This window comes from Chionomys nivalis, chromosome 2 (genome assembly GCF_950005125.1).
Source record: "Chionomys nivalis chromosome 2, mChiNiv1.1, whole genome shotgun sequence".
In the NCBI taxonomy this organism is placed as follows: Eukaryota; Metazoa; Chordata; class Mammalia; order Rodentia; family Cricetidae; genus Chionomys; species Chionomys nivalis.
The window spans coordinates 102,823,095-102,848,223 of record NC_080087.1 but is presented as its reverse complement, the minus strand read 5'-3'; the positions used below and the strand labels follow the sequence as shown (position 1 = coordinate 102,848,223).

The 25,129-nt window shown below is 49.7% G+C and overlaps 1 protein-coding gene across 4 annotated transcripts; it reads left to right on the top strand.

The window, feature by feature from the left end:
- The first annotated feature begins 452 nt into the window (after nucleotides 1–452).
- D2hgdh (D-2-hydroxyglutarate dehydrogenase) lies at nucleotides 453–23,651 on the top strand. Of its 4 annotated transcripts, none has more exons than XM_057763024.1 (10): nucleotides 453–472; nucleotides 2,090–2,428; nucleotides 5,827–5,884; nucleotides 6,485–6,624; nucleotides 7,315–7,508; nucleotides 9,976–10,144; nucleotides 12,158–12,301; nucleotides 13,345–13,487; nucleotides 19,246–19,411; nucleotides 21,004–23,651. In XM_057763024.1, exons 2-10 carry the CDS (start codon nucleotides 2,095–2,097, stop codon nucleotides 21,261–21,263), a joined length of 1,608 nt encoding a protein of 535 aa, XP_057619007.1. In that variant the 5' UTR covers nucleotides 453–472; nucleotides 2,090–2,094; the 3' UTR covers nucleotides 21,264–23,651. The 4 variants fall into 4 exon arrangements, with proteins under 4 accessions (XP_057619007.1, XP_057619004.1, XP_057619005.1 ...); XM_057763021.1 differs by lacking the exon at nucleotides 453–472 and adding an exon at nucleotides 898–968; XM_057763022.1 differs by lacking the exon at nucleotides 453–472 and adding an exon at nucleotides 1,092–1,231.
- Nucleotides 23,652–25,129: the final 1,478 nt, after the last annotated feature.

The following is a 25,129-nucleotide window of genomic DNA, read 5'->3' as shown; positions in this document are numbered from 1 at the left end:
CTTGCATCCTCCCCCTCCCAGCATACAGCAAGTAGCTACTGACCCCTAAGTGCTGCCTTCTCTTATCCAGTTTGCAAGGACTATCTGGATGCCTTGGCTTTTTCTCAGCCAAGCGACGCTATACTTCTAGTCTTGCCTCGGGTGCCTCCTGCTCTTCCTGGGACAGAGATCTAAAATAGCCGGTGCAGAACCCTAAATTATCTTCACATCTTACAGAATGTGCTTCCTGGGCTTGTCCCGTGATGGTAAATGGAAGTGGGTAAGCTGGAAGAAGTAACAGCTCCTGGAGCTGCCCCAGGAAAACCGCAGTACCAGGTATTGCCAGACCCAGGAGGCCAGGAATTCTCTGTAGAGCTGGACTGGCCTCTGTGGTACCCGTAGGTAAGTCCCAGCCCTGGACCTTGCTCAGTAAAGTGATACTTTGAGGGCTGGGCTTTCGAAGTAGTGCCTGTTAATGAACCAGTGACCTCAGGTGAGACGGAAGCTCGGGGGAGAGAGAGAGGAAGAGGGTAGAGGTTTATAGAGGCGGTAGAGGTCCCTAGGGAAACAAAAAACCCCTGGGGAAGAGTAGAGCTTCCAAGGGTGACAGGGTTCCTGGGGAAGGAGCCACAGTGAGATGAAGGAGCGGGCACTTAGCTTTTGGGGCTAGTCGTGTGGACCATGATGAGATAGATCAGTCGGGAAAAGCGCTCGAAATAGGGAGTGCTGGGACATCTGCTACGTGGAGTCAGATTCTGATCTAAGCAGAACACCCTCCTCTTTGGGACCTGGGGGACTCACGTTGGGTCAGGAGAGCTCACTGGAAGCACTCGGAGGATTAAGATAGGGCCTAAGGGCGGGGTTGGGAAGGGAGGGTCGACACATGCGCAGTCGCTTGCTTCTTCCCTACTGGTCTAGGCCTAAGGTGGTGCAAGGGTGGGAACCTGGGTGCGTGTGCGGACTGTTTTTGCACTCGGACGGACGCTAGGGTGCGTAGTGGGCCGGCTGCAGTTCCGGGGTGGTGGGCGCTGGTGTCTGGGTCTGTGCCGCCGGGGCTGTGGCCTGTCAAGTGATTGCACAGGTCGGGAGCGAGCCGGGACTGCCGGCGGAGTGAGCCTATGTACAGCGTTTTCACCCGCAATGCTCCCAGGCCGTGTTGTCTAGGATTGCAAATAGCTTTTCCTCCCTGACGTCACAGCACATAACGCATGCGCATGCTTCGCGCATGCTGTGTTGTGTTTTTCCGTCTCAGGTAATGCGGAAGCGGCGGCCAAGTAGAGCTTTCAGTTGGAAGATGGCATCTTGTGGATAAGCTTCCCGTGTTAGCTGCCTTACCCGGGCCAGTATGCACTGTCGCAGTTCCCTTCCCTTCGAGACATTTTTGTTGATTACCCAGGCCTTTTAAAACATGTGACAAAGTATACGTAAAATGTAAAATTTGCCTTTCAACTGCTTGGGTGCACAATTCCCGTGATACCTTACTTTTTGGGCTTTAAAACCTAGTTTTGTTTTGAAGGGGAAGGGTCTGGAAAAGCGGTTGCTGTTTGCAAAAGTTAAAATATAATGCCCAGGAGAGAACGCACCACCAAGTATACACGAGTGAATTTACAGGGCTGTTATGCTGGGTGAAACATTCAGAACCGAACCCTTCTAAGCATCTTATCCTCTTATGTCCTGCAGCCTGAATCCCCTTCCTCTGTCTTTCTAGTGCCAAGCCATCCTGTTCCTCTAGGCGAGTGACTCTCAACCTTCCTAATGTGACCCTTTAATACAGTTCCTCATGTCTGGCAACCGTAAACTTATTTCGTTGCTGTTTCATAACTGTAATTTTGCTAGTGTTATGAACTATAATTTAAATACTGATATGCAGGATATCTGATAGGCGACCCCGCGACCCCAAAGGGGTGGTGACCAGCATGTTGAGAACCGCTGCTTAAGGCAATGCGTATGTGACTTCAGATATGGTACAGAGGCCATTGTGGGGTCATTACTTTATTGCTCGTGAGTTGAAAGTTCAATCTTTATATCTATCTATATCTATCTATCTATCTATCTATCTATCTATCTATCTATCTATCTATCTATCTATCTATCATCTATCTATCGGCAGGAGCAATGGTGTTCCATTTGGTGTCCAGATGTTCTGCAAGGCTCTTCTGGGCAGCATCAGGATGGAGGAGGACCTACATTCAGGGAGCCTCAGTGGGGCTGAAGTGTCTGGGTTGCCCTCGGGATATGTACAGCCCCTTGGCTTGCAGAGGGTACTCCTCCGTCTCCAGCAGCCCTGAGGTGATGCTGACCCCTGAGCGATACCCAGTGCAACGGCTGCCGTTTTCCACTGTGTCTGAGGAGGACCTGGCTGCCTTTGAACGCATCATACCTGGCAGAGTGATCACAGACCCCGAGCAGCTGGAGGCATGCAATGTGGACTGGCTGAGGAGCGTCCGGGGTGAGTCAGGACCTGGGCAGTGGAGTAAGATCGAAGCGCAGAGACCAGGTAGATAGTGTAGGTGAGGGGAGTAGAGTTCACTGTGAACATGCCTTGGATGCCTTGAAAGACATTGCCGAGGTCTTCAGGGAGTAAAATCGGCAGATTGAAAAGCGGAGGTCCTTGGCTGAAGCGAGGGCTGTGATACCACTGCCTGCATCTGTGCAGCTTCTTAGGCAGTTTTCACCCAAGGCACCCACCCCTCTCAGTTCTGGAAGCTCAGAGTCCAAAATCAGGTGTGTTCCCTGCAGCCTTTCGGGGAGGGTCTTTCCTGCCACTCTGAACTTCTGGTGACTCCAGGTGTTCCTGGTAGCACCCTTCAGCTTCGACTTTATGTTGTCTTTATGGTCCTCATCTGTCTTTTTTTTTTTTTTTTTAAAAAAAGATTTATTAGCTGAGAGGTGGTGGCACACCCCTTTAATCCTAGCACAGAGGCTGAGGCAGGCGGATCTTGGAGTTCGAGGCCAGCCTGGTTGACAAAGTGAGTTCCGGTACAGCCAGGGCTACACAGGAACACTGTATTGAAAAGAAAAAAGAAAAAAAAAATTTGTGTGTGTTTGTGTATGTGTGTGTGTTTATGTGTGTGTGCGCACACGCGCTCGAGTACGTGGGAGAACAGTGACTTCGGAAGCCAGAAGAAGATGTTGGACATCCTGGAGTTAAGAGTTCCCAGCAGTTGTCAGTCACCTGATGTGGGTTCTCTGCAAAAGCTGCAAGTGCTCTTAATCACTGAGCCATCTCTCCAGGTATCCTCTTCTGTCTCAGAGAAACCTTGTCAGTGTATTTAGGGCCCACTTAGTCCAGAATGATCTTAACTTGAGAACTTTAAAACAACAAACAAATTGTGTGTGTGTGTGAGAGAGTGTGGGTTTGTGCTCGTGAATGCAGTTCACGTGGACGCCAGAAGGAGGCATCAGAGCTCCTGGAGCTGGAGTTAGAGGCAGTTGTGAGCGGCTGAGTGTAGGTTCTGGGAGTCAAGTTCTAGTTCTCTATTCTTCTCTTGATTACTCAGCCGTCTCCAGCACTCAGCCTTAGATCTTCATTAGCCTGTCAAGAGCCTATTCTACATTGGACTGGAGAGATGGCTCAGCGATTAAGAGCCCTGGCTGCTCTTGAGAGGACCTGGGTTCAATTCTTAGCACCCTACATGACAGTTCACAACTGTCTAACTCTGGTTCCAGAGGATCTGACACCTTCACACAGATATATATGCAGGCAAAACACCAACACACATGAAATAAAAATAAATACATTTTAAATGGTTTAAAAAATGAGCTTATTTCTATAGTATCAAGCCATTCCCATAGGTTCCAGGGTTAAGATTCCATCTTTGTGGGGATCCAGGTATCTCTAGAGAGTGGGGTGCATGACTGGTGCTCTGGCTGTTACATAATTGCTGCTCTCAGCCTCCGCCTCCTCCTGCACCTGTTTCTGTTGCTCAGTAGCCCAGGCCCAGTGGTTACTATGTCTCATTTTCTCTTCTGAAGTGATTTCATCCAACTTGAAAACACAGCATGATGTTCTTGCTATAAAGAGAAGTACTTGGCAACAACATACTAAGAATGCGTTTGACAGGAAATGAGGGATACTTGAGTGCCAGGCAGGAGGGCCCAATACTTCATGGATGTTCTCTTGTTATCAGGAAAGACCTGATAAAAACTGAGCCATCACAGATTCAAGAGTAACTGGGGATGGTTGTCTCTAGGTCTGTGTATGAGATACAGAGGAACAACCACACGGCTGTGCAGACAGTGGAACCCTGGATCTCTGTGTACTGGCTAGAAAGGAACCCAGGAGTGCCTCTGAGGAAACGGAGTTTGGGTTTGTACAGATAGATGCAGCCCATTGGGCTGAGTGACAGGCCAATCTGGAGTCCAGGGTTGGGGCCACTGGGGCCCAAGACCATTAGTGGAGAAAGGAACCAGCTAAGGAGACCGGGAAAGCAAGACCAAGGGACAGCAGGGAGCCAAAGGAATACAGTACAGAATCAGTGGAGAAAGCCTCGGTGAGGGGCACAGATTGCCACATGTGATAACAGATTAGGGAAGGTGATTGAGATAGATGCCATTAGTGACTTTGACTCAGAGCTGTGGGCACGGTCCTTGGTGAAAGGCAAAAATAGCGGGAGCCTATTCCAGACTGGAGGAGGGAGGTGATTCTCTTGGGTGTTTCCTGGAAGTGTAAACTGTCATCCAGGGATCGGGGAGGTGAGGGCATTTTATAGGATCCCAGGCCAGAGGAGGTTTGTTTTCAATTTTTTGTTTTAAGATGAGAGCATTTTAGCTGGTTTACAGAGCCGATGGGGAGGATGGGGGAAAGATGGGTAGAAAGGGAGGAAGGGAAAGGCAGTGAGCCCCAGGGAGCGGGAGTGGTGGACTGTGTGTAAGCGAGCTGCACAGGTGTGGGGCTCCAGGTAGGAAGCAGATCGCCTGCAGTAGCCATAGGAAGCCTCGTTGCTCGTGGGTGTAGAGGCAAGGTGAATAGAAGTTTGGAGGGGCGTTGGCAGTCTTGGGCGAGCATAAGCTAGGACGCGATTGTGTTTCCTGTTTGTAGAAATAGGCAGCGAGTCAGATTTGTCCCCAATATGCGTGGTTACTGAAGTCCCAATGAGTTCATCAGGAAGAAAGGCTAGGGAGCCACAGGGGTGTTGGGCAGCCAGGCCTGGTGACGTGGAATGTTCCTTTGGTGGTGTCCTGGCTAGGGTGACTGTGCTGTGATGGAACACCATGACTAAAGCAACCTGGGGAAGAGAGGGTTTGTTTGGCTCACACTTCTGCATCACTGTTCGACATCGAAGGAAGTCAGGGCGGAACCTGGTGGCAGGAGCCGAATGCAGAGGCCATGGAGGGAGGGGCGCTGCTTACTGACTTGCTCCCAAGGCTTTCTCAGCTTGCTTTCTTACAGAACCCAAGGCCACCAGCCCAGGGATGGCACCACCCACCATGGGCTGGGCCCTCCCACATCAATCAATAATTAAGAAAATGTCCTCCAGCTAGATCTGATGGAGGCATCTTCTCATTTGAGTTTCCCTTCTTTCAGATGGCTCTAGCTTGTGTCAAGTTGACATAAAACTAGCCACTAGCCAGGACAGGTGGATTATCAGGGAGAGGTATCTGCAAGAGTGACCGGGGCAAAGACGATACCTGCACATTTTTTTTTTCTCTCGAGACGAATGTTTCTCTGTGTAGCCCTGGCTGACCTGAATTCACTCTGGAGACCAGGCTGGCCTTGAACTCAGAGATTCGCTTGCCTCTGCCTTCCCACGTGCTGGGATTAAAGGTGTGTGTCACCTTCAAGGAAAGATTGTGACTGAGCCGTGTCCCTCCACGTGGGCTGACAAGTCTATTCTCTTGTCACAGGCTGTAGTAAAGTGTTGCTGAGGCCCCAGACCACTGAGGAAGTGTCTCAGATTCTTAGGTAAGAGGAAATCTCCTGCATTCTTAAGTGAGGAGATGTCAGCCGTCAGTGCTTTCCAACACCACGGGCCACAGTCACACCTGCCCAATAGAAAATCCCTGTGGTTCGCTGCCCTTGGGGTTCACTGCGTGTTCACGGGCAAGGACATCCCTTTCTCCAGATCCCTATCTGCAAGAGTCCTGGCTGGAGGATGCTTCCCAAGCACAGCCCGAGGGCTGGTGGTCCAGGCTCAGAACTCAGCCTACAGCAGTGGGATTAGAGGGGGTGAGGGTGGTGGAGGTAAAGACAGTGTCACCACTGACCCTTAGAAACAATGAGAGAGCTCTGAAGGTTTTAGAATTAGGCCACATAGGCCTCTTCCCCATGCCCCAGGGACCATGTCAGCCTCCCTTCCTCTGTGTATAGCTTTGTGGGAGGAGAGTGGGGGACTCTCCCTTGAATTCTTCACAGGGTGTTTGGGGAAGAACCTCTGTAGCAGGAAGGCCTAGAAAGGAGATGAGGTTCCCGAGACAGGTGTCAGCTTGGGAACCTGTCCTTTGGCGATGGGGTGGTTGTCTGGGCTTTGGGATGCTGGCTTGATATCTATTCTGTTTGTCCCAGGCATTGCCATAAGAGAAACTTGGCTGTGAACCCCCAAGGAGGGAACACTGGCATGGTGGGGGGCAGTGTCCCTGTCTTTGATGAAATCATCCTGTCCACTGCCCTCATGAATCAAGTCATCAGCTTTCATGATGTATCCGGTAAGCTTGTGTTCTGTGTGCTCGGAACTCCCCTGTCCTTCCTCCTTAGCCTGGGACTGTGCTTAAGCTAGCAAATGTGTTCATGGGGAGTGGTGCGGGGGCGTCCTGACTGGGATAGAGCTGGCAGCTGCATAGCTGCATCAGGACCATCTTCTGTGTGCTGTAAGTCACTAGGTGGCTCACACTGTGGACATGCCATACAAGTCTCGTTTGTATCCAGAGTTTGCCACGGCAGCTTGTCCTGGACATACTTGCTACGCAGTGATACCTGTGAAGGGGTTTCATAGCCTTCTCCCATACCGAGGCTGGGTTGCTGTACAGGGGACTGTTGTTTGCAATCAGCAACAGCTTTCATTCACCAAAACAGATCTAAACACTGTAACCTGGGAGCCGGGTGCTCCCCAAGCTGAGGACACCGCTTTGTAACAACCCTTTCTTCTACTCCTTCCCCTTAGACAAGCACTTTTCTTCTCCGTTCTTGCCTTTCTAATTTTTCTTGTCTTATATTGTAATTACAAAGGACCAAGTGATGTTTTTCCTGCGTAGCAGGCAGTCTTCCTTCTTGCTTGGCCTGGGAGGAGGACACTCTGTGGGGGTTCTTACTACAGAGGAGTTTGGGGTTTCTCACCAGCTAGCATTTTCACCCCCTGGTAACCCAGAAGTTGTTGGTAACTCAGTTGCTCTTTGTAGGAATTCTGGTGTGCCAGGCAGGCTGTGTGCTGGAGGAGCTGAGTCAGTACTTGCAGGAGCGCGACTTCATCATGCCCCTGGACTTGGGAGCCAAGGGTAGCTGCCACATTGGGGGCAATGTGGCAACCAACGCTGGCGGTCTGCGCTTTCTGCGATACGGCTCACTTCGAGGGACTGTCCTGGGCCTGGAAGTGGTGAGCTGGGTTCTAGCAGGGTCCTGGGGGCGTCTTACCTTCAGTCTGAGGGTGTTGGCTTGGCAGTGGTGCAGGACGTGGGGCCATATTGGTGTGTGTGTATTCATTTCCAGATTAGGGACTCTATTATAATGATTCCTGGCTCTGGGCTCCTCAGGGACATGTGGAGTCCTCCTAAGGAGCCACCAGGGGTCACTTCATTCAAGCAGCAGCACTCTACTTGTACCAGACTTTCAGGGATTGGAGAAAGAGGAAGGTTAGCTAAGGCCACCTTGATATGGAGTCACATTCCTGCCCGTTTCCCTCCTGGACTCTCTTCCCCTTCCCTGAACCCTTGCTGTATTAATTACTTTTCCCACTGCTGCCATAAGGCAATTGACAAGTGACATAAGGGAGGAGGGGTTTATTTTGACTCAGTTTGAGAGGATACAGTCCATCAGGGCTGGGAAAGGATGCTGGCCGGAATGTGAGCGAGCTGGTTACATTGTATGGGTACATTATATCCGGAAGCACAAAAAGATACATTCTGGTGCTCAAGCCATTTTAACCAAGCTGGGGGTTGTTGTTGCTGTCCACATTCAAGGTGGGTTTCCCTACCTCAGTTAAATATTTCTGGAAACAACGATACAGACCCTACAGGCCCTGTGCTCCCATGGTAATTTAAATTTAAAATCAGTCGTCCGTCCGTCGTCATCGTCCCCCCCGCTCCCCCCGTCCTCCTGTGTGTGTGTGTGTGTGTGTGTGTGTGAGAGAGAGAGAGAGAGAGAGAGACAGAGAGAGAGACCTTAAGTGTCTCCTATTACTCTTTACCTTGTTTTCTGAGACAGTCTTTTATTGAACCTGGAACCCACCAACTAGCTGTACTGGTTAGCCAGTGATCTTCCTATCTCTTTCCTATCTCTGCCTTCCAGGTCTGGGATTATAGCACAAATTGCCATGTACATCCATTTCACTTATTTTTTAAATATTTATTTATTTATTTATTTATTTATTTATTTATTTATTTATTTATTATATATACAATATTCTGTCTGTGTGTATACCTGAAGGCCAGAAGAGGGCACCAGGCCTCATTACAGATGGTTGTGAGCCACCACGTGGTCCTGGAATTGAACTCAGGACCTTTGGAAGAGCAGGCAAAGCTCTTAACCGCTGAGCCATCTCTCCAGCCCCCCATCTCACTTATTTTTATATATATTTATTGAGTCAGAGTTTCACTGTGTCACTCTGGCTGACCTGGAACTCTCTATGTTGACTGACCTCAAAGTCGCAGAGACCCACCTGCTTCAGCCTCCTGAGTGCTGGGATTAAAGACATGTACTACCATGTCTGACTCTCCATATTTGGTGCATGTGTGCATGTGTGTGTATACCATGGCACATATGTAGAGACCAGAGGACAGCTTGTAGAAGTTGGTTCTCTATTTCTGCTCTGTAGATTATGGGGATCAACCTGGGTTGTCAGGCTTAGTGGCAGCTGCCCCTACCCCCAAGCCTTCTCTCAGGCTCTAGACCCAGCTGTTTACATGGGTGCTGGACTTTGGAACTCAAGTCGTGCAGCATGCTTTACCCACTGAGCGATCTCCGCAGCTCCTGATTTTCTATCGGTTAAGTTGACAGTGAAGACTAACTTACTTATCCCGTCTCCTGGTGGATTCTTAGGGCAGAGCGTGTTTTAGACAGGAAACCATGCTTTCTCCAGTAAGTCCCAGTGTCCCAGTGGCTTAGCTTTCTGGTTGGTTTTCAGCTGCCACTGCTATTTTTTCTGTACTCACTGTCCTGAAAATCCAGTAAGCTACTGACTTGATGTACTAGCCAACAGGTCTCAGGTTAGAATTGTCATCAATGCCCTAGGGTCTCGGATGTGGGGGGACCCTCAAGCCAGGGATATTCCCCTGTGTATCTCCAGCTGTGCTCGTCGGTCCCCTTTTGTGGGCTCTTCCCTCTTTGGTGCGTTCCCTGACCCCCTCAAGCTGTGCTTTTGTTCCTCCCAGCTCTAGAGGTTCCTTGCCTCTCCCAGATATGTTCCCTGCCCACCGAAGCCATGCTCCGGCTTCTGTGTTCCCTCATCTATGTTCCCTACTCTTCCTAGCTCTGTCCCTCACTTGCACGAGCTATGCTGCCCTCTCCCTCCAGCTGTGGTCTTTGCCCTCCACAGGTGTGCCTCTGTGTGTTCTTTGTCTTGGGTGGGTTTCCCTCCACCAGCCAGACAATGAACTTAAGTTGAGGTTGGGAGAGTCTTGCTCTAGCTGGGGACAAATGTCATCCCTTTAGTCTGATTAATCCACTCCAGGTTCTGTTCATCCCCAGGCTCCATCCTGAAGTAAATGGGGGTGAGATGGGTACAGTGGCAGAGGGTTTATGGCTGACTTTTTTTTTGGGTGGGGGGAGGTTGGAGTTGGGTCAGCATCTCCAGAGAAGGTAAGGGTGGCTGATGTGGGAAGGACTGTCTCTTTCCTCTTTGCCAGGTACTTGCTGATGGGACCATCCTGAACTGCCTGACCTCCCTGAGGAAGGATAACACAGGCTATGACCTGAAGCAGCTATTCATTGGGTCAGAGGGCACCCTGGGAATCATCACTGCTGTGTCCATCTTGTGTCCACCCAGGCCCAAGGCTGTGAATGTGGCTTTCCTCGGTAGGTCCTCCTCAACCTACTTCTGAGTCAGACATGTTGGTGTGAACTTGGAATGAGAGGAGCCCATTGTTCCTTGCCTCTCTGCTTCCTGTCCGGAGATCTGGGTCCTGGCCCTCCAGGTGTCCAGAGTGTAGCCTGAAACAGAAGTAATAAGCTGTTTCTCGTCAGACCACACTTTAGCACAATCGAGGCTCTTTTCTTCTTTGTCCCACTGTGCTTGGATTTCAGAAGTGTGTTCTGTGATTCTGAGAGAAACAGTGGCTTGGTGGTAATTGCTGTGGGGCAGTCGGTCTCTCTCTCTCTCTCCTTCGCTCTAGCTCACCGCAGTCGGCTGTAGCGTCTCTCCATACATAGGGTTCTCACAACATGGGATGTCCTTTTCTATGCAGCTGATGCAACACCAGCTTCTGTCTGTGGCCTGCCTTTGCTGCCTGTGGTTCGTGTTTTTCTCTTTCCTCCTTCTGGATTGTTATCCAGCTTCTGTCTGCAGCTGACCCATTCAGCTAAGCTGAGTGAGTTCTGGAGAGAGTTCTGGAGAGAAAGAGGCACGCTTGACTCACCAGATCCTACCAGAGGAGGCTGTCGGTCTTTCTTATGGTCTTTCCCAGTCATTTGTTATTATGTCCTCTATTTATAGTCATGTGTGTGGGGTGCACATTTATGTGCACGCTAGTGCAGTCCAGAGGCCAACCTTTTTTTTTTTTTTAGACAAGATTTTTGTTGTCCTGGTAACCACTGATTAGACTAAGCAGGCTGACCAGTGAGCCCCAGAGATCCATCTGTCTTTGTTTCCTCAGAGTAGGAATTCCAGGTGAACGCCACCATACCTGCCTTTTCTTCTCTTTCCTTTTCTTCCTTCCTTCCTTCCTTTCTTTCTCTTTCTTTCTTTTTTTTTAAACTTGTATGTTGTTTTACCAACATGTACGTTGTTGTGCCTGCATGTATGTCTGTGCACCATGTGTGTGCAATGCCAATGGAGGCCAGAGGAAGGAGTCAGATTTCCTGGAACTAGGGTCACAGATGCTTGTGAGATGCTGGGAACCAAACCCAGGTCCTTTGGAAGAGCAGCCAGTGCTCTTGACCTCTGAGCCATCTCTCCAGCCCCATGCTGAGGATGAGACGCAGGTCCTTTTGTTTGGACAGCCAGCACAGCACCAAAGACTGAGCTATTTCCCCAGCCCCCAGGTAGTTGATCTTTTTAAAGTCTCTGTCACAGCACTGCTCATGGGCCATTTCTTTGACTCTTTGTCTGTCTGCTGCGTCAGACATTTCTCAGTCTCTCGTTCTCTCTAACTGCATCCAAGACCCTTCCTTGTAGCGGAGGACCTGGTTTCTCACAGCGTCTTGTCCATGTGTTCCAAGTTATCTTGGGCTGGAAGCATAGCCATGTTTCTCAATTGTTTGCTTCCTAGAAGGCTAGGATGAGGGTGGTTTCCTCTTGGAAGGGGTTATGTTGCTTTTGCTTGGTGGTCCTGGATCTTCTGAAGTCCAGGAGTATCATCTCTAACGACAGGGTTTCCACATGTGGATACAGTCCCTTAGTTCCTTTCTGTTTCCATACAGCTACCCTGGGGCTGCTCTGTGGCTCCCAAGTCCTGGAGCCCCGCAGAGATCTCAGGTGTCCATAGATGAGTGTTTGGTGAATTTCTGAGACCAACTTAGACCTTGGTGCTGATGGGTGAGCGAAATGGCCTGTTTCTGATGGCTCTCAGTTCTGGTCCCCCATGTTTACAGACTTTTCTAGGATTTGCCTCTCTGATTCCCTTTGCCATGCTGAGTGCACTGTAGCAATTCTTAGGCATAGTTTCAGATCTGGAGATCTTGAAATGAACTTGTGGGCTGAACTGTGGAGTGTTTCCTGTAGTGCCCAGCCCTTAATGGTCACTCCCCTTGTTCATGTGAGTTGGGATATGTTGCTGCTGAGAAGGGGGTGACCTTGCCAGGCGATGGGTGAGACCCTGTGTCCTGCTGTCCTTCCCTCGGTAGTACCTGAAGCACTATGTCCCGTTGCAGGTTGCCCCGGGTTTGCCGAGGTTCTACAGACATTCAGCACCTGCAAGGGGATGCTGGGCGAGATTCTGTCTGCATTTGAGTTCATGGATGCCGAATGCATGAAGTTGGTGGGACAGCACCTCCACCTGACCAACCCAGTACAAGGTACCTGCTCCTGTGCAGTTGGGCAACACTGCCTTGCTGCTTCGACACCACGGGACATGTTGGAACACTCTGAGGTTCCAGCAGTGGCATGTCCCAGGCGGGCACTGTGTGGCCATTGTGTATAGGAAAGCTTGGCTGTCTTTTAACACTGAATTCAATCTGTGATAGGATGAACTCGTATTATTGTACTGGAAGAAGCCTTAATGTTGTGTTAAGGGGACAGTGCCCCTCAGTAAGTTAGTCATACACATTTAATTTTAGACAGTAAGTTCTTATGGTAGAGATTATGGCCTTTAGCCTGTAGTAACTGTGTCTGGGCTGATTACCGACAGGGGGCCTTTCCCTGGGGTTCTGGAATTTTGTAAGTTTTGCAGGATATTTGATCTCTCTGTGAAATTTCGAGACTGAGTTAGTAAAATTAACCTTGGATCAGGGGGTGGAGCCAGCAACTAGTTAACAAGAATTAACCATAGAGAGTGTGGATGACCCAGGAAGATGGCTGGAAAGAGGCACAGGAAGGAGTAGGGAGGGACTTAGAGGTTCATGGGACTTTTTCATTTGGGGTGGATGGAGACACACGCTCTTGCTGGGTCTCCCGACAATTAGGAAGGTCAGCTGGTTGCTTCTTGGCTTCTCTGATCTAGCAGGTTTTCACCCCAACATCTGACTTCCAAGTCTTTATTGGTAAATAGAACAGCTTAGATAAAAACAACATGTAAGAGTGGATAAGCCAGCTCTTAGAGCTGACAGTTGCCTTGCTGTGCCAGCCTTGTTCCACATCAGGCTCTTGGGAGGTACCCAACTGGACCCAACCACGAGGCTGAGAGTGAACAGGGTGGGGCTTCACACAGAGGGTCACCTTTGGTCTGCCAGCAGGAAACTTACATTTACACCATGTGAAATTTAGCCTGCCCAGATGCTTCCTGTTCATAGGCCACCCTAAGCACCTGGGATGAGCTGTCTCTGCCGTGTGACCCTGAGTGAAGTGGCTCTAACCAGCAGGTGGACCTGGGGCTTACACTGCATCTCCTGCTCCCTTACAGAGAGTCCATTCTATGTCCTTGTTGAGACCTCAGGCTCCAGTGCAGGACATGATACTGAGAAGCTGACCAGCGTTCTGGAGCAGGTGCTGAACTCTGGCCTGGTGAGCGATGGCACCATTGCCACGGACCAGAGGAAAGTCCAGGTGATGTTACCCTGCTTTCCACCTTCCTTCCCTCCCATTCCTATAGCTAGGGCCTGGTCTGTTCAGCAACACTGTAGCGTGTGGTTAAGCTGCAGCTGGGTTCATGGTGTAGATTGAAAACCTCTTTGTAGTGAAAAATGTGTTCTTGCTATCTAGACCATTTTAACCAACATTAGCAAAATATTTCCACACATCTCCCCACCTCCAGGCTACATGGTGAATAGATCTACGTGGCTGACTGTGTGCTGTCTGTAAGTTGGCTGCCACTCCCCGCAGACCTGTCTACAGTGTGGAAAGGCAGGAAGAACTGCAAGGGCCATGGAAGGCAAACCTGAAGGTCCAACAAGTCCTGGGAATGGGGTGCCCGAGGGACAGACCTTATGTAGGTGGAATTTTCCCGTCCTCAAAGCTAGTTCCAAAATAAATACACAGAGACTTAATATAAATGCTTGGTCAATAGCTCAGGCTTATTACTAACTCCTACATTTTAAATTAACCCATATTCCTTATTTACGCTCTGCCAAATGGTGGTACCTTTACTAGCATGGCACGTTCATCTCCTGCTCCCTCTGTATCTGCTGGCAACTCCAGACTCTGCCCTTTCTCATCCCTACGTTCTGTTTGGCTTTCCTGCCCAACTCTATCCCATTCAGCTGTTGGCCAGTCAGCTAGTTTATTAAGCCAGTCACAGCAACATATATTCACACAGTGTAAAGGAGTAGTCCACAGCAGACTTACTATATTGTCAGGAAGTCATTTGTTCTCTTAGGGGGACAAAGGAACAGGAAGCATATCTGTTTGGGAGCTGCTCATCACCTAAACTAAGTTTTAGTTTCCTGGTGTCCAGCCCTGGTCCTGCTGTCTGCAGTATGGTGAGTTGTCAGCAGAGGGCAGTGAGGCTACAGGAAGCAGCCAGCATTGGTCCTTGAAGAGAGAAAAAAAGGAAGGTGCCTAGGGAGTGTGAAAAACACTGAATCCTTGAGCTTTGACCTCTAGAGCCAGCCTGTTATATAGCCTATTGTATTTTTTTTAAGTTTGTTCTTTATAGTTGTGGTTGTTTTGTTAGTTGGTTGGCTTTTAGATTTTTTTGAGACAGGTTCTCATACAGCTTCCTCTGGCCTTGAACATGCTATATAGATAAGGGTATCCTTGAACTTCTGATCCTCCATCTTCTACTCCTCGAGAGCTTAGGTGTTCTTCCATGCCTGCTTTAGTGTAGCAACCCGAGGCTTCATGTTGCTAGGTGAGAACCCTACAACCGAGCTGCATACTAACCCCACAGTCCACGTTTGTTGAAGTGTAAGCAACTACACTGCTTCACATCAAAGGTGTTGAGGGGAACGTGGCAGCCCTTGGTGGCCGATTTGATTCCATGAGGCTGCCTTACTGCCGCAGATTGATTTGGAGGCTGGCGATGATGAACATGTTACTCTCAGCCTGCCTTTGGCCTTGGCTTCTGCTGTAGGAGGAAGCCACTTGCTTGCTCCCAGCTGCTCAGCCCCAAAATAACCACACAGAAACTGTATTAATTAAATCACTGCTTGGCCTATTAGCTCTAGCTTCCTATTGGCTAGCTCTTACATCTTAATTTAACCCATTTCTATTAATCTGTGTATCGCCACGTGACTGTGGCTTACTGGCAAGGTTCCATCCAGTGTCTGTCATAGCTTCTTGTGACTCTGCCTTCTTTCTCCCAGCATTCAGTTTACTTTTCCCCACCTAGCTCCACTCTGCCCTATCACAGGCCAAACCAACGTCTTTATTCATTAGCCAATAAAAGCAACACATATACAGAAGGACTTCCCACACCAGGCTTCTTCCTTCATCCTGATGTGGTGCTTTTCCACCTGGTACTGACCCTGTATCTGCTCCTGATGGTAGAGCTGCTCACTCTGAGCCCTCAAGGTCCCCATGTCCCCATCATACTGGGTCCCTCTGGAGTTTCCTAGAAAATGTCTGGGAGAGACTGGAATGTCCCGGCATCCTCCTCTCTACTGCTGGTGCTGGACTTGGATTTGGGTTTATCAACACCCTTTTCTAGAGCTGTAGCTCAGTGAGAGGATGTGGTCTGATCCCTGAGTGTCTTTTTCTGGTCTGAGGATGGTTTTGAAGATGTTTCTGCTGACTTCTTATGTTGAATGAGACCTTGGGGAGTCCTGAGTCACCCTGCCCTCTGGTCCTTTTTTTTCTTCAGAAGCCCTGAGTTTTCTATTGAAATTTATTAGTGTGTGTGTTTGTGTGCATTTGTGCACACATGTACATATATGTGTGCATTCATGTTATAGCATGTGTGGCGTGTTGGCCAGGGGACAACTTTGCAGAGTCAGTTTTCTTCTTTTACCATGTGGATTCTGGGTATTGAACTCAGGTTGCCAGCCATACACAGCAAGTGCCTTTCCTGCTGAGCCTTCTCTCTGGCCTTTTTCCCTTTTTAAAAATTATTAGTGTGTGTGTGTGTGTGTGTGTGTGTATGTAGGTGGAGTTTTCTTTTGGGACCAACGGTCAGTTCTGCCCCACCAGCCGCTCCCAGAGACACAGAGACTTCTTTTTAATTTTGAAAGCTCGGCCAATAGCTTAGGCTTGCTTTTAGGTAGCTCTTATAACTTAACTAGCCCATTTCTATTGATCTACATGTTACCCCAAGGCTAGTTTACTTCATCTATGTACGTTCCACACTGCTTCTTCTACATTTGACAGAAGAGTCAAGTCTAGCCTGGGGTGAGATAAATGAGTGTATTAGGATTATTTATAGGAGCACGTCTGACTTATGGGAAGCAAATGTGTCAGAAAGTATGCACCACTTGCCTACTAAACGTCTACCTTTGCACGTGTATTCAGAGTGCTGTCTAGTGTTGAAGTATCGGGCGGTCATTAGCTCAGATAAGAGCAGGAGCAAACAAGCATCTGGGAAAGTTACGGTGATTCACACTCTACCTTCGCTTTTTTTTTTTAAATATTGATTCATTTTTATTTTACATGTATGAGTGCTTTGCCCGCTCGTATGTGTATGCTCTGCACTCCTTGTGCCCGTACAGGATGGCGGACCTCCTGGAGCCTACAGACTGTTGTGAGCCACCATGTGGGTCGTTGAAAAGAACCAGGGCCTCTACAGGAGCAGCCAGTGCTCTTGACCACTGAGTCACCTCTCAGCCTCTGTCCTTGCTGTTATGAAAGATGCTGCTGGTCTTTGTTGTGACATACTTATTGTATCTTATTCATATCTCCTCGCTGCTCCCAACCTCAGTATTTCCTTCTTCCCATTGGTCCCCTTTCTTGCCCCAAAGAGGTTCTCTTCCACTTTCATGCCACATGTATATATGTATACGTGTGTGCATACAGTTAAATACAGATTCTACATGTGAGACAAAATGTTTCCTGCAGCCTGGCACATAGAATAGTTAATAATGGCTGCGATTAGAGGGCCGATCTCGCTTCAGGGACCTCTGGCCCCTTATGCAAACTGTCCCAGTCCTCGCCCTGCTGGAGGCGCACAGCAGATACCAGGCTCCATGTGCTGTATGTCTCTGCGCCGTATGAGAACGAGGTATCCCACTGGTTGGACACCAGCAGTGACCTGGTGCTGTGTACAAGGCTCACACCAGTGCAGTGAGGGCCCTGTCAGCCCTGCCTCGTGAGGAGCCCTGGAGGGAGGCCACACAGGTGAGGGCAACAGGGAGATGGGATGGGAAAGTAGGAAGATATCCCCTGGGGTGTGGGAGAGGGTAGATGTTCTAGAGGTGGGGGGGAGCTGAAGCAGAGCTAGGGGACAGAGGCCGGCTAGGGACAGCAGGCTTAGTGACTGCAGGACAAGCAGGGAGCACCATAGAACAGTATCTACCACGTTCCTCTCAGAGCTAGATGTGTCTGTGATGGGGATTGGATAGTAGGCCATGTGGTGGTCAGGTGCAGAGTGACCAAAATGGCTGTAAAAGTTGAGAGAAACAAAACAACCAAAAAAAAAAAAAAACAAAAACAAAACAAAACAAAATTGGGTAGTGGTGGCGCACGCCTTTAATGCCAGCACTCAGGAGGCAGAGGCAGGTGGATCTCTGAGTTCTACCTGGTCTACAGAGTGAGTTTCAAGAAGGGAACCCTGCCTCTAAAAATTGCACACACACACACACACACACAGAGCTGAAAGAATTGGGGATATTTGGGCTTTGTGTGTAGCCTCAATGGTGATGAGGGATTGTGGTTTTTTATTATTATTCAGGGTTAAGCCTGGTGTGAGGTAATGTAGGAAAGGAGGGGCTATGGAGACAGCTCAGTCGGTAAATTACTTCCTGTGCAGCAGGTGCAATGACCTGAGTTTGATCTTGAGAACTCATGTAAAAGGCCGGGCATGGTGGGATGTGCTTCTAATCCGAGCCCCTGGGAGGTGGAGACAAGCAGATCCCTGTGGCCAGCTGCCTAGCCAGCCTAGCCTGATGAGTTCCAGGCTATTCAGAGACCCCTGAGGAACATTTGAGGATGCTATCTGAGGAACAATACTCAAGGTTGTCCTTATACCTTCACACGTAGTACACACACGAGAGAGAGAGAGAGAGAGAGAGAGGAGAGAGAGAGAGAGAGAGAGAGAGAGAGAGAGAGAGAGAGAGAGAGAGAGAGAGAGAGAGAGAGAGAGAGTATGTGGCAGGGGAAGTCCTTATCTTTTATATGTTTTATGTGGTATGTTCCCTGAAATGTTGGGGTTTTTTCAGGAACTGGCACAAGAGTGAAGGTGTAAGCACTGTGGCTGGGATGCAAAGGAATCCTGGCAGTTGGGAGCCAAGGAATACTAAGTGTTACTGCTTGGATGGAAAAGTATTCTGGCAATCAGGAGCCAAGGAACACCACAGGTCCCAGTAAGAGAAGCAGCTACAGCCCTGCTCTGGGGAAGGCTTCCCCAATGTAACAGCTCTGCTCTGGCAGGGGAGGGTTTCCCCAGCGAAGTTGTTACAGTTCCGCTGGGTTCCGGAGTGTAACAGCTCCATTCAGCTCTGCTAGGGGAACCTTTCTCCAGCAAGTGTTACGGCATTGCTCCGCTCCACTCAGCCCAGGCTCCGTCTCTGCTCCAGAGAAGAAGGTCTTCACCCAAACCTCATTCCAAGTTTATTGAGAGGGAAGAATCTAGCAGCATAGCTAACTCTGCCAGAGTGGAAAAAGGCAGCAGCAAACTGAAGAAACGGAGGGTTGATATAGGGGCGGAGTTTTTTTCCAGGGAGAAGATTTTTCAGGGTGGCAATTGGTCAGATTTCAGTCCCTTGCGCTCAGATTGGCTAGATCTCATGCTCAGGGATTGGTTGGTTTTCTGTTCAGGGATTGATTCGTTTTCCTGCTGAGGTTTGGTTGGTTTTCTGTTTAGTTGATTAGGGGCAGATTCGGCTCTGATTTCAGGGTCAAAGTGTGTTTCTTTCACTGGCTCTGGTTTCGGGGCCAGGCTGGGTTTCTTTGGCTGGCCCTTTTGCCCTACAGAAGGTCCTGGTGAGACAAAGTGGTAGGCAGTGGCCGACTCCGCAGAGGGGAGATGGGGGTCAGTCCTTGTGAGTTTCAGGGTGTGAAAACCAAGTAATCATGAGACAGTTCTTGTGAATAAACAACTCTGCTCCAGGTTCCCTTCTGCTCAGCTTCCACGGGTTCCTCCAACAGCCCAGGCTTTGGCTCACCAAGCCCCTCACCTGCATCTGTGAAGCCCCGGATTAAAGCAGCGCCATGTCAGAGACGCTGGCCCCGGAGCCCCGTTGACGTGTGCTCTGACTGTTTTCTTTCACTGTCCCAGATGCTGTGGGCCCTGCGGGAGAGGATCACAGAGGCGCTCAGCCGTGACGGCTACGTGTTCAAGTATGACATATCCCTCCCGGTAGAACGGCTCTATGACCTCGTGATCGACCTGCGCACCCGCGTTGGCCCTCGTGCCAAACATGTGGTGGGATACGGGCACTTGGGTGAGCTGCACTGTGGTGCACTGAGTTAAATATGTTAAAGATAGCCTCGGAGGCCCTACTGCCGTCTGTCTGTCTGTCCCGAACAAAGTCCTTTATGTTTACTGAACAGCCTAGGAGAGGTCATATGGGGAATGAATGAAGGATAACTTATGGAAATCTCTAACAGAGTTTCACAATCGATTGTATTATTTACTCCAGCTTACCCCAGCCAGTCCCAAAGCACTCAGTGAACAAACAGAACTATAAGCATACACTATCAAGTTATATCCATGTTGACTCTGTTTATGACAGAGATTTGCCATTTGAGACTTTTTTTCACCGTTTTCTGTTTTCAGCAAATGATTACCATCATGTATGTGTCCTCTGGGTGGGGGCATGGAGGGGTAATTTGATATTATATACAACATGATTACCATCGCATACCTATATACAGCCACATGTTTCCTCTGGGTCAGGGTCATTATTTATTTATTTATTTTTCGAGACAGGGTTTCTCTGTGGTTTTGGAGCCTGTCCTGGAACTAGCTCTTGTAGACCAGGCTGGTCTCGAACTCACAGAGATCCGCCTGCTTCTGCCTCCCAAGTGCTGGGATTAAAGGCATGCGCCACCACTGCCCAGCTGGTCAGGGTCATTATGATTATACCCTTGCATTCACTTAGGTTGTAAAAGCTGATTATATGAGAAAAATCCAAGACATGTAAGGTTGGTTCTTACATTGTATTTTTTTTTTTTAAGCAGGCTAAATAAACAGGCTGAGTATATAGCAGGGTATCAGGTCAATTATGTAGTCTTATATTAACTTGGCTGTGAGGTCCAGCAAAAGTTCCAGTTTCTTAGAATGTAAGAGATACTTTCTTAAAATGGCATGACTTCAGCTACTGCTTGTCAGTTGAGTTCTGTGTTTTCTACCAGCAAAGGGCCGCAAGTCCTGGATTGAGAGGATGCCCTTGTTTTTATTTCTTTCTCTTTTCTTTGTTTTTGTTTTCAGTTCTTGAGACAAAGTATCTCTTTGCTACTCTGTAGCCCTGGCTGACCTGGAATTCACTATGTAGACCAGGCTGGCCTCGAACTCAAGGAGCCCCACCCGCTTCTGCCTCCTGAGTGCTAGGTTTGAATCTGTGCACCCTTGCCCTCTGCTCTCGTTTCTTTTATTTCAGGTATTGTTTAAAAAGTCTTTGTGCACCAGAATGGTTCTCGCCAGCTGGTCTCTTTAGACCAAAGTCAGTTTCCAGTCATTCTAGGGAGGGTAGAAAAGTGATGCTGTAGGTCCCATGGTGTTGATTGACAGGAATGACTTGTTTATCCAACTGCCTGTCTCTGACACCTTGGGAAATGTGCTGGGTTGGAGACAGCAGTGGAGCTGTGGACTTCTTGCTGCTTCCCAGGGCCTCACTTGCCTGAGGTACTGTAAGGTGGGGCTCAGCAGCTGCCATTCGAAGTCATGGAGGGTTGAAGGAATGGGTAAGGGCTGTGGTTCATAACCAGGATGGGCAAGGTGCATCTGGCTAGGGGAGAGTTCATCTCACAGGGTTTTAGGAGGGAGGAGGACCTTTGGGGGCCTGCTCAGACTAATTGTTCCCCTATTCCCCAGGGGATGGTAACCTTCACCTGAATGTGACGGCAGAGGCCTTTAGCCAGGAGCTGCTCGGTGCCTTGGAGCCCTACGTGTATGCCTGGACAGCGGAGCAGCGGGGCAGTGTCAGCGCCGAGCATGGCATAGGCTTCAAGAAGAAGAATGTCCTCGGCTATAGCAAGCCTCCTGTGGCTGTGAAGATGATGCAACAGCTCAAGGTCCTGCTGGACCCCAAAGGCATCCTGAACCCCTATAAGACTCTGCCCGCTCAGGCCTAATCTTGTTGCTGCAAGATGCCGGGACCTCGGGCACGGCAGGGTTGATAGGCCTTGCGGCCTGCCATCTGATGACACCTGCAACAGACCAGGTGTCACTGGCTAACTAGGAGCCAACTCTGAGGACCCTCTGGACTGGGCTGCCTTTCTGTGAGTTGAGCAGAGTAGACAGAGCCGCCTGGTCCCTTCTTTAGTCTCCTGCCAGCTCGTTGTGGACAGACTAAGTGGGCGGGCAGTTTCCCCACTCCCAAACAGGCCGGCTCTCACCTGCTTTGTGGTGGCTGGTGGAGACGGCCTTGTTGCAGCTCTGGGAGGAGAGCGATGTGATCTCTTCACTGAATGGATCCCTGTGTGATGTGTGTGCCCTGTGAGGGCTGCGGCGAGTTGTCCAGCCCCAGATCAGTTACCATTATGACGCAGAACGCCACGGCTCATTCACATGGAGCTGAGTGGAATCTGCTGTCTCACCAAGCTGGTCTTGGATTGGCAACTGATCAGGCAGACCATATGTCTTGTTTTGTTTTTTTTTTTTTTGTTGTTTGTTTGTTTGTTTCGTTTAGCCCTGACTATCCTAAACTTACTATGTAGGCCAGACTGACCTTTCTCTCAGAGATCCTCCTGCCCGTGCCTCTTCTTCCTGAGTGCTGGGATTAAAGGCCAGTGCCACTGCACCCGGCTTACCTCGTTCCTGAAGGCCTGTCTGGATGGTAAGGAGGTGTGGTGGGCTGTGAGTGCTTGCAGAACTTACTGGCATGGGACAATCTCCAGATTGAAGTGATAGAGGCAACTTTCAGTCCTGGGCCTACCCTGTGGCCTACACCTGTCCTCCAGGACTTTGACCGGTCTCCTGACCTAGATTCCTGGCAGTCTGGGAGGTTGAACACACCTATCTCCTCTTTTGCTATCATCAATTTCCAGAAAAGAAAACTTTGAATTATAATCTGCTGCTGGAAAGTCATTTACATAAAGTCAGTTGTAAAGTTCTGGCTTAACACACCCCTCTGCACATTTGGTGCTCTCTGGGTTCCCAGTGTGTCTTCACACGTGGATTGGGAAGTAAACGTGGTGGTGGTGGTGGTGGTGGGTATTGGAGGAGGAAGAGGCCGCAGCCACCCTGCCCTTTAGCGTGGTTCAAATAGGTCCAGTGAATGTGAGGTCCCAGAGCAGGTGTGTGCTAAGCCCTTCTGGTTGGTGCCAACCTTACTCTTGTTCCTGCTGGGCATTTGTTTGTGGAGTTCACAGGGTGAGGGGTGGGCCAAGGGGCTGTGGTTTTCTCCTCTTGAGTAGCTATGTGATGTTCCCTTTGATTCTTCCGTCCCTGGGGAAGGGTCACTTCTTAAAACCCTATAGCTTTTCCTTTTGTGTCTTGAAGTCAGTACATTTTGACGTGAGTGGCATCTAAGAGTCGATGAAATACAGCATGGCTGGTGTAGCAGTGTGTACCCGGAAGACAAGCTATCCAGGGTTGTGTTAGCACTGACTGCTCAGACAAGGGAGCAGCGAGTTCTACCCATGTTGAAGGCTAGCTGGAAAATGAACTTGCTTCTGAGTCTGTTCACTGACCAGACTACAGTCACTGAGGACAGAGAACATCCTGAACCTACTTTGGGCACATAGGAGGCACACCCCAAACCATTGTGGTTTGCTGGCCTGGTGTCCTTGGTCAAGTGTGTGCCAGTCAGATTCCTTGAGAAACCTCAGGCCTCTGACACAGCTGTCCCCTAACACCTCAACACAGGAAGAAGAATTAGATTATTGTCAGAAGATGACAACCCCCGTGTGGGAGAGAGCTGGGTAGAGTGGTGCTTGCTGTTAATCCAGCATTCAGGAGGCAGAGGCCGATCTCTAAATCAGAGAGTTCCAAGCCAGCCAGAGCTCCGTAGCGAGATCCTGTCTTAAAACGTAAGGACGGAGGACCAAACAGCTGACTCCTCCCATTCCACTGCACACAGGAAGTTTCTAGTGTACAAACCGGGAGGGGCTATTGTGTCTGGATTAGAAGTTTAGGGTTCCCCCTGCAGATGTCTGAGCTGTTGGAATATGAGCCCTGCTTACCTAATCAGGACGGTGCGAGGAGCACAGCCAAGGCCAGCAACTGCTCAGAGAACTTGATCTCAGTCCTAGGAAAGATGGCTGGGGCGTGGGCAGGCCCTGGCCAGGACTACAAGGGGCTATGTGGTCTTCCAGAGCAGTGTGCTTCACAGAAGAAGGACAGATGTCATATGAAGGTGGTTAGCATCCAGTGCCATGTATGGCTATGGGCATGGAGACCTTACCTGTGGGGGTTGTGCTAACTGGGCCCAGCACCCCTATCCAGTAGTGGCCACCCTGAACCAGCTCCTGCCCCTGGACATAGGGGATGCAGAGGACCTCTGCTAGTGTTCTTGGTATCTTGGTGGCAACCTCCCATGGCTGACTATCTGGAATCCCAAAGCCTGCGTGGGTAGGTGACCCACAGGCATTAGAAGAGAACCCCTCTGCTGAGAGCAAGCATAGCTATAGTGGGCTACCACTCTGGAGTCACAGAGCTATGCCCTGATGCGCTCCCTCTTGATGGGGTACCTCATCTCTGAGCCTGGTGTCATTTTTTCTTAAAAATGTGCAGGCAGCCTGAGGTAACGGTATTTTCCCTCAGCATGACCGTTTATCGCTGGTTAGGGCCAGGGTCTGCCCCTGCAAAGTGCTCCTTGACATTTCTGCACATTCCTGCCTCAGGTCTAAGGACAGCCTGAGGCATGTCCTGCTGGAGGGTGCATGAATGGCTACAGCCTTACTCTCATGGATACCTTCCTGTCGGTCTCAAGATCCGGTGTTCTGGGAGCACAGTGAGAAGAGGCAGAGAAATAGACTCCATCTCAAAAAGCTGAGACTGCTTAATTGGAGCAGTGGGTGGCCCCAACCTTTCCATGGGATGAAGGTTGAGCATGCTTAGAGGGGGCAAACACACACACACACACACACACACACACACACACACACACGTAGGAGAAAACATGAGTCTGAACAGGCAAATCTTCCTGGGTCAGACAGACGTCCCAGCTGCCAGGGCCCCACCTAGTGATACAGGAGGAGGAAGAAGTGGAGGTGGAGGAGGAGGAGGAGGAGGAGGAGGATGAGGAGGAGGAGGAGGAGGAGGAAGCCTAGGGAGGGAGGGGCCAGCATTCCCTTCTGAGTTTAAGGGAAGTCTGATTCCTCTTTAGGTTACAGCAGTTAAGCCAGGTCAGTTGGGGTGGGGGTGGGGAGTAGAGGGTGGGGCCTGGGGTGGCACCTGAGCCAGCAGGTGAGCTTCTTAGGGATTTAAGTTCAGTTTTTCCTGAAGCTGTGTCCTACCTGGCATGCTGAGAGAGGGCTGTCTCATACTCAAGGCAGTGGGAGGTCTTGACCACTGCTTCCCTGCCCATCTCTGTTGGAGGCTCTGAGTCAGGATGCTGTCCGTCCTGGGAGGCACACAGAGGTAAGGTGGTATGGCTTTAGGTGGTCAGCATGGGGGGGGGAGGCACTTGCTTTTCTTCTAGAATAGTTCAAGAAGCTGACAAAATATGTTGACGGTTTTCTGTCTTTGAAAGGAAGTTGGCTTGGATTTGGGGAAATCAGTGTAGACACCTTCTTGAAATCAGTCTTTTTAGATTTCCTGTCAATTTTTTAAAATTTTTGTGATCCTGAGGATTAAACCCAGGGATTTCACCTTCAGCTTGTGGTTGAAGCAAGCCCTCAACCATAGCATTATACCCCAGGCCCAGTTTCCCTTTGGACAGGAGAGCGTTTTGTAGTTTGGGAAGCCCCTGCATGAGAAAGCCACACCCTGAGCACAGAGATATGGAGCTTACCTGGATTATTTGGGCTGGAGATTTTGGTGGGAAGGCACTTGG